Here is a 14,669-nt window from a genome sequence, read left to right on the forward strand (position 1 = left end):
AAAAAAAAAAAAAAAAAAAAAAAAAAAAAAAAATTGAAAGCCATTAACCATTTCTGTATATTTTATAGATGAAGGATTTGTTCGTCAGATATGTTTTAACACATTAATTTATGGTGCTCAGTGATAGATTTTGGGGTTGTTCACTACTGAACCATGACATAACAACCACTGACAAACCCAGAAATCTCAATTTCCTTATATTTCATTGGCTGGAACCAACGGTGTGCTTGTCTTGGCTTGTACTGGCTTACAAAAGCAAGATCAATTTTCAGGAATCTTGTTAATAAGTTCTCAAAATGCATTGCTTCCTAATTATTCTTCTATATTTAGCTGTTATCTGGGTTCTCGATGACTTATTTTTCTTATACCTGAATGATAGAAATAGTATAAAATGGTGTTCTCTACCACATCTCTTCCCAGCTGCTCATTCAAATGACGTCATGGTGATAATTTGAAAATGGCCATGAGAGGCTTATTTATACCAGAGAAATTAGCAAACTTGCCGCAAATTAGGGCTTCCTTTCTTAAACCAGAGGACATGTTGTTAAGCATCATTGGCCAGAAGTGGCATAAACCTACTCCTAAACCAATAACTAGCAAAAGGGAATGGGATTATTATGTCTAGCACAGATCCATCCCGATGTACTCATTGGAACTGGACTTTTCTTTCATGAACATAATCTTGCCTATGTCTGCACGTAATGGGGTTTCATTAGCAAACAGTGAGTGAGGCATGTGGTAGAGAGATGAGCTGTTGTTGGGGAGCCAGAAATCTATATACACATGCGGTGGGAGCTTAGTGGGAGAGAAGGCTTTTCTGATAGAAGAGCTCAGAGCCTTTATGAGGAAGGTAACAGGAGACCTGAGCCACACAGAATGATAGGGTTTTCTCAGGAAGTGCTAAAGAGAGTGACAGCACCCTAAACCGAGTGAGGCATAACTGCAAAGAAGGGTGCAGCAAACCATTCTCCTGTGAGAAGAAGAGGCAATCAATTGGTACGAAGGAAGGGTGACCCCCCCATTGTTGGGGACCTTGGTACCACACTGAGGAAGTTGGATCTCAGGGCCAGGGGGAGCCTCAGAGCCCCTGGGCAGGCAGGAGATAACCCCTGCTTCTCCTGGTCAGACCAATCTGATCCCAGAGAGTAGAGGAAGTGGAGGGGAGGGGAGAGGGGGTAGGGAGGCCATTTGGATCACTGCTATGGCTTTCTGGGTTATAAATAACAAAGGTCATTCTGATGTAGGGCATTCTCAGTGAAAACCAAAAAGACCAGCTGACAAGTCTAATAGCTGACATACAAGTCCTAGACATCCCTTATGAAGACTGTCGCTCATTCAGCACCTACTGTTTTTGAGACACTTTTCATTTGTACCTTGTTTATTCAAAGATGTGGAACATTCAGAAAAAATAGCTTGATTTTTCCCCTACCTCTGTCTTCCACTCCCATGTTAGGTATTCCACCACTCCCACCACGTGTCCTGCTGCTGTCTTAGCAAATCATGGAATTGCATCTAATCCCTCTCTTTGGAATATTGGGCAACTCGTCACTGCTTGTCCACAGCCACAATGTAAATCCGGAAAAGTCCAGTTTAAAATCCTTTTAAAAGTCATTCTAATATTAATATCATTAGTATCCTCTAGTGTTAGTATTATTTAATTTTCACAAATCCTATTGTGTAAGCACTAGGGTGGAGGATCTGAGACTTGTCTGCTGTCTCACTACCATTTGGGCTTGGCATACGAATTCAAGTCTTTCTGGTTCCAAGGTTCAGCAGCATACTCTGATGTTGTCTCTCAAAAAAATGAGCCAGATCTTGAGGCTGAGAATCTAGGAGAGTCAGGCACCATTAGCAGTGAGGGAGGATCAGGAAGGGGAGTGGTTTGAAACTGACAGTGAGGTCCTTTGCTGCTGCTGTGAGCTGGAAGTTGCAGGGGACATGGGGCATCCTAGTGATGCTCTGCGGATAACAGTAATCGTCCCATTCCATGGGGGAAGGAGAACTAGATAAAAAAAGATAACAGGGAAAGGGAAACCAGGAAACCAGGAAACTGTGCTTCAGTCTGATGGATACGTTGGCCTGTTTGTCTTCTTTCTATAATTCTGAGAAGACACGTCTGTATGAAATTTTTGATAATTTGCCAAAGAGGTAAAAGCTTGTTTACTGATATGATCTCTCGGCTTTCCTGTGAGGTGGCAAAGTGTATAATCATTGTTCTATAAATGAAAAGAGGACTAGAAGTATCCAAGACACAAGGGCAAAGATCCAGCTTTCAAATCCTGCACCAGCGGGAAGCTCAGAGTGAGGCCGATGCCCATGGGCGCAGGCAGGGATCTCTTCCCAGGGGTTGGCACAGTCTGAAGACCAGGACCTGGGAAGCATCACAGGAAACTAAGTAGCCAACTACTGATTACTTAGCATAGCTGATGTCACCCAGTCCCAATAGCTGCCCAGTGGAATTAAAATGCGATCGCGGGCCTTTACCGCCCTCTCTGAGCCTCAGTTTCTTCCCCTGGGAAGGGTGGAAAATGACTCTTCACACATGTGGTTTGGAAGATCAAAATAAGAAAGCACATGTTACATATGTTCATCTGCCTACCAATATTTATCGTCACCTGTGTCACCAGGTGCTTCCTCTACGGAGCGAGCTTCAGTTAGTGTCAGTGCAGCTCTCCATCCGAGGATAACGTATTTGGGGAGTGGGTCTTGTGCCTGCATTTCAACTGGAATTGGGCTGGTGTTCCAGGAGAAGCCTCGGGTGGCAGCTCTGGAAAGCTGTGACTTGGAATCGACTGGGAGTTTGGAGGCTCTTGAGTCCCCCTTTCCTCACCTGGAAGCCTTTCTCAGAGCTGCTATGTGCCCAGTGTCAGTGAGCTTCTCTGACTGCAAAGTCCATGGTCAGCCGATGAGACTGAGGAAAAACTTTAGTACAAGGAGAGCAGATTCTGACCCACTGAGTCTCATGGTCTCAGACATGGAACTGCAGCCACACATCCCCTGTGATGAGCAAGAGAAACTGACCCCCAGGGAAGGGATGCGACTGGTGTGCAGTCACGCAGCAAGGTAGGGACAGCCAATGGAATCGGGGCATGGACCTCTGGACTTTATATTCTTTACCCGCAGAAGTAGCTTTTATGGTTAATGATTTCAAAAGTAAGCTTTGCTAGACATCATGTACAGCATGGACACATGAAATCAGAATGTGACTTCTCAGTCAGCTTGGCTTAGCTCATTCATTACTGCACACTCTGCCCCTAGATAGGAAGGTGAGCCCTTCTCAAAGTGTCCAGGAAAGGTCTGGAGGAGCAGCCAAGGGAGCCAGATGGGCTCTGAGGCTTTGACATTCATAGTCCTCAGGAGTGAGCCAGGTTGGATATGTGGGGATGGGTTTTTACTGTTCTCAAAGAGAATAAGGCAGAAGGAGCCAAGCTGAGACCCCTCTGGGTCTCAGTGCCACTCACAGGCACAGCACCCTCCCATTAGGAGCATCTGTGATTACAATCACCCTCTTTCTCCTGCCCATGGAGGAGAGAAAGAGAGAAGAAGAAAAGGCTGCAGATGCTCACAGGTCAGAACCTTGGGTGGGGAGACACCCAGAGGGTAGAGACGCTTGTCTAAACTCTGCTCCCCACACCCAAGGTAAGCCTCCCCTTGTTGAGACTCACAGCTGTGAATGGGAACAGAAGCCACCAAGTGCAAGGTTGAGCACTTACTCCGTGGGATCACCTGTCTCGTGAAGGTTACATTTTACTTGAAGGAAGGGGACATCTGTGAAACATAGAGGGAACCGAACGGCAGAAACAGACACTGCTCATTCACCATCACAGGTTTATTACAAGTTACCACGGAGACGGGGACACAAAAAGCTACTGAGATGCACGGTTTAATTACAGGACAAAGACACAGCTCTCCATTCCAGTGCCCTAATGTGTCACCCTGGTGATGGGAGGAAGCTACCAGAAGCTACTAGAAAATGCCAGAAAGTTGATAGATTTGATTATTTTAACTCTATGGCCACTTCAGCCCCTAATCTACTTTAACATGAAATAAAACCAGTTAATAAAGTATGAAAATAGCATTCTATAAATTTTTTAAACGTTGGTGAAGTCAGACTTTTCCAAAGGTCAGACACAGATCCTGAAAGTTAATGGTTTTTCCTCTTCATTTGGGAAAGGCTTTCATGAAGCAAAAGACTTTTCAATAAATTAAATGAGTGAGGAATTGTATTGCTCTATATTTGGAAAATCACCTTTATATTTTTATATGCTTTTAAAATATTTCAAAGTAGGATTGCCAGTTAAAATACAGGATATATTTTAGTGCATGAGCTACAGTCATACTAAAATTTTTTCATTGCTTATCTGAAATTAAAATTAGTTGGGTATCTGTATTTTTATTAGATAAGCTAAGGGACCTCATTTTTAGGCAAACCCATCTTTGGAAATTCCAGAAGTTCCCAATAACTGGAAGGATTTGTTTTATTTTTATGTTAATACTGTCAGAGAGGAAGACTTATTCTTGTGGCAGGAAAACTGTAGATAATGGCAGATATTAATGACATTTTTCTTTCATACACCTTTTATCATTACAATTGGAGCAGCGCACATCTTGGTCGAACATTTACCTTGAAATCTTTGAGACTGTTAGTGAAAGGAAAATAAGATCATGGTCAGGGAGGGAAGAGTCTGTGTTGAAAAGTCCCCTGTAGTAGCCACACTCTCAGTTCCTCTCAGCGCATGACCATTGTTCACTAGAAAGCAAATGTGACCCCTGCATCTTGTCAAATTACACAACGCCTGCTTCCCCATCGCCTCTTGTCTCTCTCCCTCTCCTCCTTCCACACTGAGATGTTGGAGAGGTCACAGTTGAAATCACCACTCAGAGTGTCAGTCTGGATCACTGCATACAGATGACTCCAAAGAAACAAGACGAAAACAATGCATTTTTCAGGTGCTTGGAGGCAAGAAGTTATAAACTTTGTTTTTTTCTGTGTGTGCTTGCTTCTCATAGCACTATGCAAACTTGCTTCTGTCAAAAGTATCCATACTGATTTATTTTAGTAGCTAGGACAATGTCATTCTTAAGGAAAAAAAATCTTGGTAGACTGGACTGATGTATACTACTCTAGAAATAGAATAGCACTTCTCTGGTATCTGAATGTATAACTCATGGCTTATTTTATGTAAAGCAATTTTTTTTTAATTGAGTTTATTGGTACATTTAGGGATACAGTACAGTTACATTCATTGTTGGGATCATGTACCTTTACATGGCAAGTCTTGATTCTCATTTTTTCCCCTTACCTCTGCCCTCCCTTCACCCCCTCCTCCCCTCCCCATCTACAAACACTTTATTTTCATCTTTTCATTCTCTCACATTTTTTTCTTTTCCCTTTTTGTTCTTCCCCTACGTATCACACCTTCCCTACACCTTTAGCTCCTTTCCTCCCATTTCTAAATGTCAGTAATCTTATTAGAATCTTATGCATTGTTGCAGAATATTCACACCAGGGAAACTATTTGGTATTTACACATGTGGGACTTATTTATTTCACTTAGGAGTATATCTTCAATATGTATCCATTTTCCTATGAATGAATCTATTCTCTCGCTCTTTATGGCTGAGTAATATTCCATTTTATAGAAAAACCACAACTTCTTTATCCAGTTTCCAACGGATGGGCAAATAGGTTGTTTCCAAGATTTAGCTATTACAAACTGTGCCGCTATAAACATGGGTGCGCATACTTCTCTGTGATATGATTCTTTCAGTTCTCTTGGAAAGATACCCAACAGAGGGATGGCTGGGTCAAATGGCACCTCCACGGCTTATTTTAAATTGAGATTTGTAACTTAAGATAGAGAGGTTTCAATGTTAATTTTGCAAACAAAGTTCACACAAAACTCCTTATTTTATGAAGGAACCTAAATTGGGTAACACTTGCTACATTCCACCATCTATTAAAGATTCTTTTTTTAAACACACCAAAGAGTGTACCTACATGTAAAGAACATAATTATGTATTCAGTTTATACATATATATATATATATATGTACATAAAATTAACAAGTTATTAGCAAATGCTAGGTTATATTTAAAGTATAGATGGTTTTGGCATTCAGAAGCTATTTGTTAACTAAGTCTATTTATGTCAGCTTTGCTTCTGGGCCTGACTAAACATGTTTAGACCCCTGGCCAGGTACATATCATTCACAATTCTCCTTTGCACCTGGAAATCTTTCTGGGAAAGAGGAAGTGCAGATAAATGTGGGAAATTAAGTTGAGACAATGAAGTAATGAACTTTAAAATCACCATGTAAAGGAGAAGCTGAAAACACTTCCCAACTTAACATCCTCTATAGTAAGATATTATTCCATGTAGCTTTTTGACTTGTGATCTCTTTTCTTCATAGAAATGAGTTCTATTAAATTCCATCTTTAAGACGACATCGCATCAGTTGTTCTGCCACGTCATAAGCTGATGTTTCCCAACCAAGCTCAAGATGAAAAACACCAGAGTGGTTTCTTCCTACCGAACCTGGCCAGATGAGGTGGCCCCCAGAAGACGGGTGGCTGCAGTAGGTATGTGAAAGAGTGATCGGCCCCCTGGGACAAAGCAGCCCCCGCAGCTCTGCACAAGCAGAAGCAGCAGAAGAGAGAAATGTGTCACTATGGAGAGCCATCACTCACCTGGAGTGTTCCAGAACTTTCCAGAGCTCTGTAGGTTCCACATGTGCGTTTGAACATATGCTTGGCAATTGTGTTTGTAGCATGGCTCTGCAGAATCCAGTCACTAGCCTGCCCAGCTTTCTCTGATGTAAGTATTTCTGAGAATATCCTGCCTGAACTACCTGGAAACCAAGTCATGGCTGCCCCGGGCAGGGCTTCCTCTCCAGGAACTGAAGAAGGATGTGAAGCAGATAATGAAGAGTACCCACGGGGAGCACGGCCTTCCTTCTCCTTCAGTGCTGCTTCCTCCTCCTGCGTTCTCCTTTCCTTTCTTTTCTCTTCCTCCCCAGTGGCCTCCTTTCTGCAGCACTGGCTGACCCTGGGCCCAGCTCATGGGGGTGGAGCAGAGCTGCTCATGTGGCTGTACGAGTACCTGGACAGAGATGCCCCTGTGGTCCTGCCTTCCTCCTCCTCTCCCACCTCTCCTCTCACCCCTGGGGGACCTGGGTTGGGACAGCAGGGGAAAGTGGCCATGAAGCCGAGGCGGAACCGTTTGTTCATGAAGCAGTAGATGATGGGGTTGACGCAGGAGGAGGTGTAGGAGAGCAGGAGGATGAAGGAGATGGGTGTCCCGGAGAGGTGGCGCTCGGCAGAGACAGTGTTGTAAGCCCGCCAGGCGTTGGCACTGAAGATGGGCATCCAGCACAGGAAGAAGAGGACCACAATGACAATGAGCATGCGGATCACCCGCTTCTTGGCCATCAGGTTGGCTGTGGAGCTGCTGCTCCGGATGCGATTCATCCTGCTGCCACCACTGCTGTTGGGGGACAGCTGCCGCAGCTCCAGCTTCCGGGGTTGCCCGGTCTTCTGCAGGTAACACCCATCACTGTCCTCTAGTCGGCCACTGCTACTGGTGCTTGGCTTCCTTTCTGGGCGGCAAAGGACAGCATTATTGTTTGGGGGGGGTCCTGCCAGTCTTGGGCATGGAGTCCTCACCTCCCTCCACCCAAACCCAAACTGGGGAATCCAATAGATAGCCTTGGCCCACAGGGTGAGTATGGGTCTGCACCCACTTTTGGCTTCAAATGAAAAGCTAGTTGAAGTTTAAAAAAACAAACATGTATCTGTAGCATAATATATAATAAAATAATGTCTTGTATAAAGATGACACGGATAAAAATTATTATAGAATGAGTATTAGCACTCACAAACATACTAATTTTAAAACTGGGGAAAAATGAATATTCACACGTTTTCCCCTTCTTTCCTTTCCTCCTCAATGGGAAGCTCCTGCCTACTTGTAAGTTTCCGTATTCCTTTTCAGATAATGAGAAAAAAAATCAAGGAAAACCACAGAAACTAGAGCTGTAGTTATCTTCATAGTAAAGAGCTGATTAAAGGGGTAGGGTAAAAGGGAAAGGTTCCATTAACACAACGGCCCTCCCTTTATAACTGGGTTATGTATGCGTTATCTTCTTTTATCCCACTCAGTACCCTTCTGAGAGGAATTACTGCATTTCCCCACTTTGCACGTGAACAAACACAGAGATGGGGTCTTGTGACTGTGCCGTATGACAGTCTCAGAAGAATATGTTCAAACTTCTCCGGGATGCTCAGTATGGACTCCCAGCAGAGCCTTCCAAGTGATAGAAAACCAGCTCCTGTGCTCTCCTGGCATAAACACACACCTCTAAGACAGTTACCTTTAGCAGATTTCTTCTGGCTAGCATCAAATTTTATTCCTTGGTAAAGTTCCAGAGAGATTAATCCGTATGCCACCATCATCACAATTCCAGGAATAAGAAAGAGGATGAGCAGCAGGAATGTGTGCCTGGTAAAATTAAAGGAAATCCAGTAACTAGTACCGCTGAGCCTGCGAACTCAGATGGGAAAGAACAGCTAGGTTATGTCTTCAACTGGTCTATGCAGTAACGTTAATTATTAGTATTTAATACTGTTAGAAAGTCCATGCCTGGCAGTTCAGTGTCAGTGGGTATCCATTCTCCACGATTGGCCAAGCTTGTACATCGGCACACTCGGTCTCATGCCCGGCGGGCTAGAGCTATGCTTTCTCTAAACATGTCTGACGCCTGAGGATTCACAGCCTCCTGCTTTATGAGTCTGGTCCCTAAATCACTCGTGCAGTCTGGCATGTGTAAGGTAGCACGATTAAGCCATAAAATTGTCAGAGGCTTACAGTGCCTGGGCCATTTCTCATTGCAATTGGACAAACTTTGATAAGATTCCTTTTCAGGTCTTGGAAATATCCCTCTCATTTGCAGCATAATTCTTGTGTGTGTCTAGTTGGTTGGAATAAATGAGGAAGCCTAGGAAAGCAGAAGGGATCACAGTTTTGAGCTGCTTCTGAATGTCTACATCCCTACTTCTGAGACAACCTCGGAATTAGTAAAAACATCCTGCATTTGTGTCACCTTCATAAAAATATTTTTTATACATTCTCTTTCATTTGAACTGTGTAGCAATCCAATGAGTTAGATTTTTAAAATCTCTATAATTAACTCTTTGTAGAGATGAAGATCCTGGAGTTCACATTCTAGAAACTGGTCCAAGGTCCTCCCACAGGAAATCCCAGGATGGGTATTAGCATCCCACCTTATTATGGTGAAGCGTCTCGACAAGCACCACATCTGCAGCTCTGAGAAAAGCTGTGCAGCCTTTGAAACTTATTCCCAGTTCTGTCTTCAGCTGTTCAGAAATTTGTAGCTGTCCATGCCACCCAGCCTACTCTACTCAAATCCCCTGGCAGCATTCTGCTCAGAGGCTCCGGTCCTGCCTAGATTTGTGAGTTTGGGCAGCTTAGACTTTCCAAGTCTCAGTTCCCTCATCTGTAAAATGGACCCGATGTTTCCCCTCCACAGGGTTTGTGGAGGATTAATTGAACCAATATACAGGCGGCATTTAAATCAGAGCATTCTACCTAAGTATTCGCTTTCACTGTCATTCTCCAACCAGGGGAGAATAACCGTTCGCCAACAGCCTCCATGACACCGATCTCCCAACCATTCTGAGCAAGGCATTTCAATTTTCCATGTTACAAACTTAGACTAAGTCGTATAAAAAAATAAACACTGCGCCACCTTACCAGGACTGCTGCATGACATCGTTTGGCAGTAGGAAGCGACACATGTTCCCAGTCTGGTTGTTACTTTTGGTAAAAGGCACCAAGTTGCTATAAATAGGGTACGGAGTCATGATGGTAAAGGAGAGGCACCAGGTAGCAGCAATCACCTTCAGAGCATGCGACTTTGTCTGCCAGACTCGGGACTGTAAGGGTTTGCAAATTGCTCTGTATCTCTCCAGCGATATGGCTACCAGATTAAAGGTGGAAACGCTCACAGAGGTGCCTGCGAAGGGGCAAAGAAGCCGGTTACGACACGTCAGCGCCTACATCCGAAGCCTATTTGCACATTAACTTTAAGCGGATCAGATCGTCTCAGGTTTAATATCTAAGAGGAATGCTCCAGGGCCAGAGATATATTGCATATGTATACTTTAAAGACAGGATGTATTCCCAGCCTTGTTCCAAAGGGATTTAAGGCAGTTGAGGAAATGTATTTGCAAATACATCCACTGCCAATTTTCAGATAAGTTTATTGAGCTTTGATTGCAATCTAACTCCTGCTTAGGCTGAAGGTCCTCATTAATTAGTAACCAAGGGGATAAAAATACATTGCTACCCACCGAAAAGGATTTTGAGAAATCTAGAGAAAAGCACTAATCAAAACTAGACATGCAAACGCATGATCCCGTGGTTAAACTGACCTGAAAACCCAAGATTCTCAAGGTCTCTGCAACCCTGTAAGGTCAGTGGAGTCTGAGCTGGAAACAATAATTTTCTAAAAATTTCTAGTACATTCTTTTTTTTTTTTTTTTGAGGAGAAACACTCTTAATTTTAAAATGTAATCTGTTAAAAAATACATAGTAAAGAAGATGGAAGAGAAAAGCTTTGTGCTGTAACTAAAGGTTTCTCTGGGAGAGACAGGTTCTTTCTTTTCCCTCTTCTTACTGTTCTATATTTTGGAAAGAGGGCATGCAATACCATTAAAGTGTAAAAAACCTTCAAATACATCATGTGTAAAAACATATATTTGGGCATGGTAATAAAAAATCATGCCTAATTTCCCTTAATGTTTATATTGTGCATATATACTAATTGTAACATTTCATCCCTTCAAAGTTTTGCTTCACATTCTTCAGCTGTGAATTCTGTCCTTTTTGATTATTTCTCAAACCTCTAGATTAATATAGATTGGAAAACAGAGTTCTTAACCTGACTCCTCAGAGCCTCGCTATCTACACAGTTATAAATCAGTGCTCTCAAACTATGTACAAAATTAGACTTATTTTTGCAAGGCTGGATGTAATTTTTCTTAGTCTTAAAGGAGTCTGTGGCTCTAAAACCATGACATAAAAGCTGATATTCTGGGATAGGAATGGCTATGGTTTCCTGGGCTTTTCCCTAAACAGTTAATAATACTAAGAATAGAGAGGATGAACCGAAACACTAGCAAGTTTCGTACTGTGTAGTGGATTCACTATAACTATGAGCTCACTGTCAGAAGAGTATCCACCCCACCTTTGGCTATAAATAAGAAGTTTAATGAGTCTTAATAATAGTATCGAAGAGACCACAAAAAAATCCAAAGAACCCCAATCACTAGAACTAGGTATCCAACAAGGGTAGTGTGACATCCCTAATACTTTCAGAATTATCTTTTCTTTTTTGCCTATTTAACATTTTTTTTAGGCAAAACTCATATAACACACAGTTAACCATTTTAGAAGAAGCAGTTCTTTGGAATTCACACTGTTTTGTGACTGTGCAAACAGCCACTTGCAATCTCCTTTTGCTCCCCAAGTATTCCATGAGATGTATATGGACGTGCCTTGGAAATCTAAAGCATTGTGGAATAGTAGTTGTTACTATCATTGCTTTGATATTTAACAATTACTTTTTTATTAAAAAAATCATTTTCTGAGGCTTTGGACACAGAATGACATGTTCTTTGCTGTTTGTCCCTGGCATGAGTGTCAGTAATTCATCTTCATTTTATCTGTGCTGCATCCCACTTTCTCGTTAGAAAAAATAAAGGCTCTTAAAGCTTTCTGGTCATTGCAGCCTGCCCTAGCCCAGCCCAGTGTCACACATTTCACAAGTCTTGGGTCAGAACAAGAAGACAGTTCCTCCCATATTTCTCCCCTTCCCCTCTCTCAACTAGTTTTCAGAATGGGCAAAGAATATAGCAATATGTTGGACAGAGTGGTCAAGAAACATACTTTTATTGTGCTCTAGGCAAGCTACAACAATCAGCAGAGGCAGCATGCTCACCACTGTGGTGGCTACCAATCTGAGTTCAAATCCCTGCTGTGTCACTTGTCACCTGTGTGTTCTTTGGCCCCTCAGGGATCTCTCTGTGCTTCGGTTCCACCTTGATGAAAGAGGCAAGGATAACTGTATTTATGCCATAGGATGGCTGGGAGATGGGATGAGTAAAAGTACCAGCACAGTGACATCTGGTGCAAAGCAGTATTCACAAAATATTAGCTCTTGTGATTTTCATAGCAATCATCATTTTGTCATAAGTAGACTGTTGTGGGTCTGAGCCATTCAGGATCAGCCTGAGTGACCCCACAGCCCCCAGGTGCACATTTGACTCTTCACTAGGGGCAGAGACCTCTTTCTGTGTGTGTGTGTGTGTGTGTGTGTGTGTGTGTGTCCCTCCCCCTCTAGCCTTTCCAGGTGCACATTTGACTCTTCACTAGGGGCAGAGACCTCTTTCTGTGTGTGTGTGTGTGTGTGTGTGTGTGTGTGTGTGCCTCCCCCGCTCTACCCTTTCCTTTCATCCTTTGCCTGAGACGGTCCTGGCCATTTTGGGGAACAATCTGAGAAGTGAATCTTGAGAAGAGAAACTTATACCTGTGACAAAACTGGTTTAAAAATAGCCTCTGTTGGCAAATAAAATAAGAGGCACAAGAGCAAAGAGCTCCTCCATGACCTTCACTATCCCCAAGCTGGGAAGAGGTCAGGACATGATCATTCACTTCCAGAAAGCAACTTGAAATCACTTTGTTTGCTACTGGTACTGGGGATTGAACCCAGAGCCTTGTGCATGGAGGCAAGTACTGTTCCTGTCCTTTTGAACCTTTCTTCCTTTGAGCTGAAGCCTACATGCTCAGCCTCCTCTGTGCTCCCATCTCGACTTCTGACACAGGACCATGGACCGTTCCTGGGGATGTGTGAGGGTGACCTCTCACAAAGCCAGCACCTGCTCCCTTGCATACAGCCCTCCCCAGCTGGAAGCTGAGCGTCTCAGAACTCAGTGGTCTCGGGCAGGTCTGGCACTGAGATAGGTCTGGAGCAAGCTCTGCACATGGCACCCCAGCAGCTCACCCATGAAGTAGGTGGTGGTCTTGCACATTGCACTGCCGAAGATGAAATCTTTGAGCAGGCTGGGAATGAGGTTGAAGGGCATGCAGAAGAGGCAGAGCATGAGGTCGCTGACAGCCAGGGAGAGCAGGAAGATGTTGGTGACCGTCCTCATCCTCTTGTTCCGAATCAGCACCGTAATGACCAGCGTGTTTCCCAGCACGCTAAGCAGGAATATCAAGGAGTACAAGAGAATCTGCACCGCCGGCCGCCACTCTGCAGAGGGACAGGGACCAGGATCCGGCAGTGGCGGGATGCGGGTTATGAGAGCAGAATGCTAAGATTTTAGTGCCAGTTTCTGCCCCCTCCCCAGTGACCCCACCTCTTCCTACATGGATAATATTTTGCAAGAATAAACTGAGCAAAGCACAGGGTGATTCAGTTGCTCTTGAAAGGCTGGTTTGCTAGAGAGTCTCTCGGGATACCACTTCTTCTTAAGGACAACTCGGCTAAATAGTGCCGGCTTTCTTCTTTCCTAGAGGCTGAGCATTATTTTGCTTTAATCACTTCGTCACGCTGGGTTCACCCAAGAAAAGGCACTGCTCCATTGTGACAGCACCTTTTCAGTGGTGCTTGTAAGTTCAGGCTGCTGCACTTGTACTCCTTTCTCCCTACATTCAGCTCTCCCTCCCCCTTCCTTTGTTTTCCCCAAGTCCTGTGCCTGGGTCCCCAACTGTCCTGAGGGGAACAGTACAATTCTTTGACTCCAGTCTGCTTTTGATCTTTTAATCCAAACTTCTGAGCCCACGACTTTACCTAGCCTTCTCTCCCAATGAATTTTTTTGTTTTCTTTATGAGCTTTGCCTTGGTGGATAGCTCCCCTCACCTCCGGAGTTTTCTGAATTAAAATAAGACCGCCTGACACCTACCTTTGGAAGGCCGGGGCCGATCCAAGCAGAAAAGTGTCTCATTTTCAAAGCCGAGCTCACAGGGAGATGTGATATTGCTCCCATTCAGAAGAAAGCTGTCCACCGCGTCCATCCTTGCTTCTGCTTCCTACCAAGTGCTGGTGGGCTGGAGAGCTGCTCTCTCCCGGCTCATTCCTCTGATGACCAGAGTGCCTCCCGGGTGCAACCTGCAGCGCAGGGGCAGGCAGGGAGTGATTTCCAGGTATGGGTGGTTGCAGCCATTCCTAAAGGCTGCTGGAGTTCAGCACCCTCAGTCCGGCTGGGCACGCATCTGCTCTCCTGTGGTGGAGGAGGCAGCTTGTGCAAGCCCAGCCACTCCACCTTCCAGGCCCTCCCCGCCCATTCCTGGGCCAGCTTCAGGCCCCGAGCATGGACAGGCTTCAGGTTAACCCTTTCCAGCACATAGCTGCCTTTACACACACACGCGCGCACACACACACACGAGTGCATACACAGTCACGTGTCCACACTTCCCTGGGACCTGTCTCCTCTGTGTAGGGACCTGTCACTGTCCCAGACATGCAGAATGAAGCCCAAAGTGGCTGTGTGAGACAGGACTGATTAACAAGGTAACCAATCTGATAATGCAGACCATCAGGACCCAGGGACATGGAGGGCCTGTGCTCCCACCTCCTTATATAA

The 14,669-nt window shown here is 44.3% G+C and overlaps 1 protein-coding gene across 3 annotated transcripts; it reads right to left on the reverse strand.

The window, feature by feature from the left end:
* Window positions 1-5,778: 5,778 nt before the first annotated feature.
* Cckar (cholecystokinin A receptor) lies at window positions 5,779-14,323 on the reverse strand. Of its 3 annotated transcripts, none has more exons than XM_010608465.3 (5): window positions 13,989-14,323; window positions 13,084-13,335; window positions 9,774-10,035; window positions 8,374-8,501; window positions 5,779-7,599 (listed from the first exon to the last, which is right to left on the reverse strand). In XM_010608465.3, exons 1-5 carry the CDS (start codon window positions 14,098-14,100, stop codon window positions 7,061-7,063), a joined length of 1,293 nt encoding a protein of 430 aa, XP_010606767.1. In that variant the 5' UTR covers window positions 14,101-14,323; the 3' UTR covers window positions 5,779-7,060. The 3 variants fall into 3 exon arrangements, with proteins under 3 accessions (XP_010606767.1, XP_033614766.1, XP_033614767.1); XM_033758875.1 differs by having other exon boundaries at window positions 13,084-13,283; window positions 13,989-14,046; XM_033758876.1 differs by lacking the exon at window positions 13,084-13,335.
* Window positions 14,324-14,669: the final 346 nt, after the last annotated feature.

The sequence above is a fragment of the Fukomys damarensis genome, unplaced genomic scaffold (genome assembly GCF_012274545.1).
Source record: "Fukomys damarensis isolate Sample0158 unplaced genomic scaffold, DMR_v1.0_HiC HiC_scaffold_35, whole genome shotgun sequence".
In the NCBI taxonomy this organism is placed as follows: Eukaryota; Metazoa; Chordata; class Mammalia; order Rodentia; family Bathyergidae; genus Fukomys; species Fukomys damarensis.

Coding starts and splice junctions, on each gene's coding strand:
- Cckar (XM_010608465.3), bottom strand. CDS start 14,100: ATGGACGCGGTGGACAGCTTTCTTCTGAATGGGAGCAATATCACATCT. Junction 13,336..13,988: donor TCGGCCCCGGCCTTCCAAAG/GTAGGTGTCAGG, acceptor GTCCCTCTGCAG/AGTGGCGGCCGGCGGTGCAG. Junction 8,502..9,773: donor GATGTCATGCAGCAGTCCTG/GTAAGGTGGCGC, acceptor TAATTTTACCAG/GCACACATTCCTGCTGCTCA.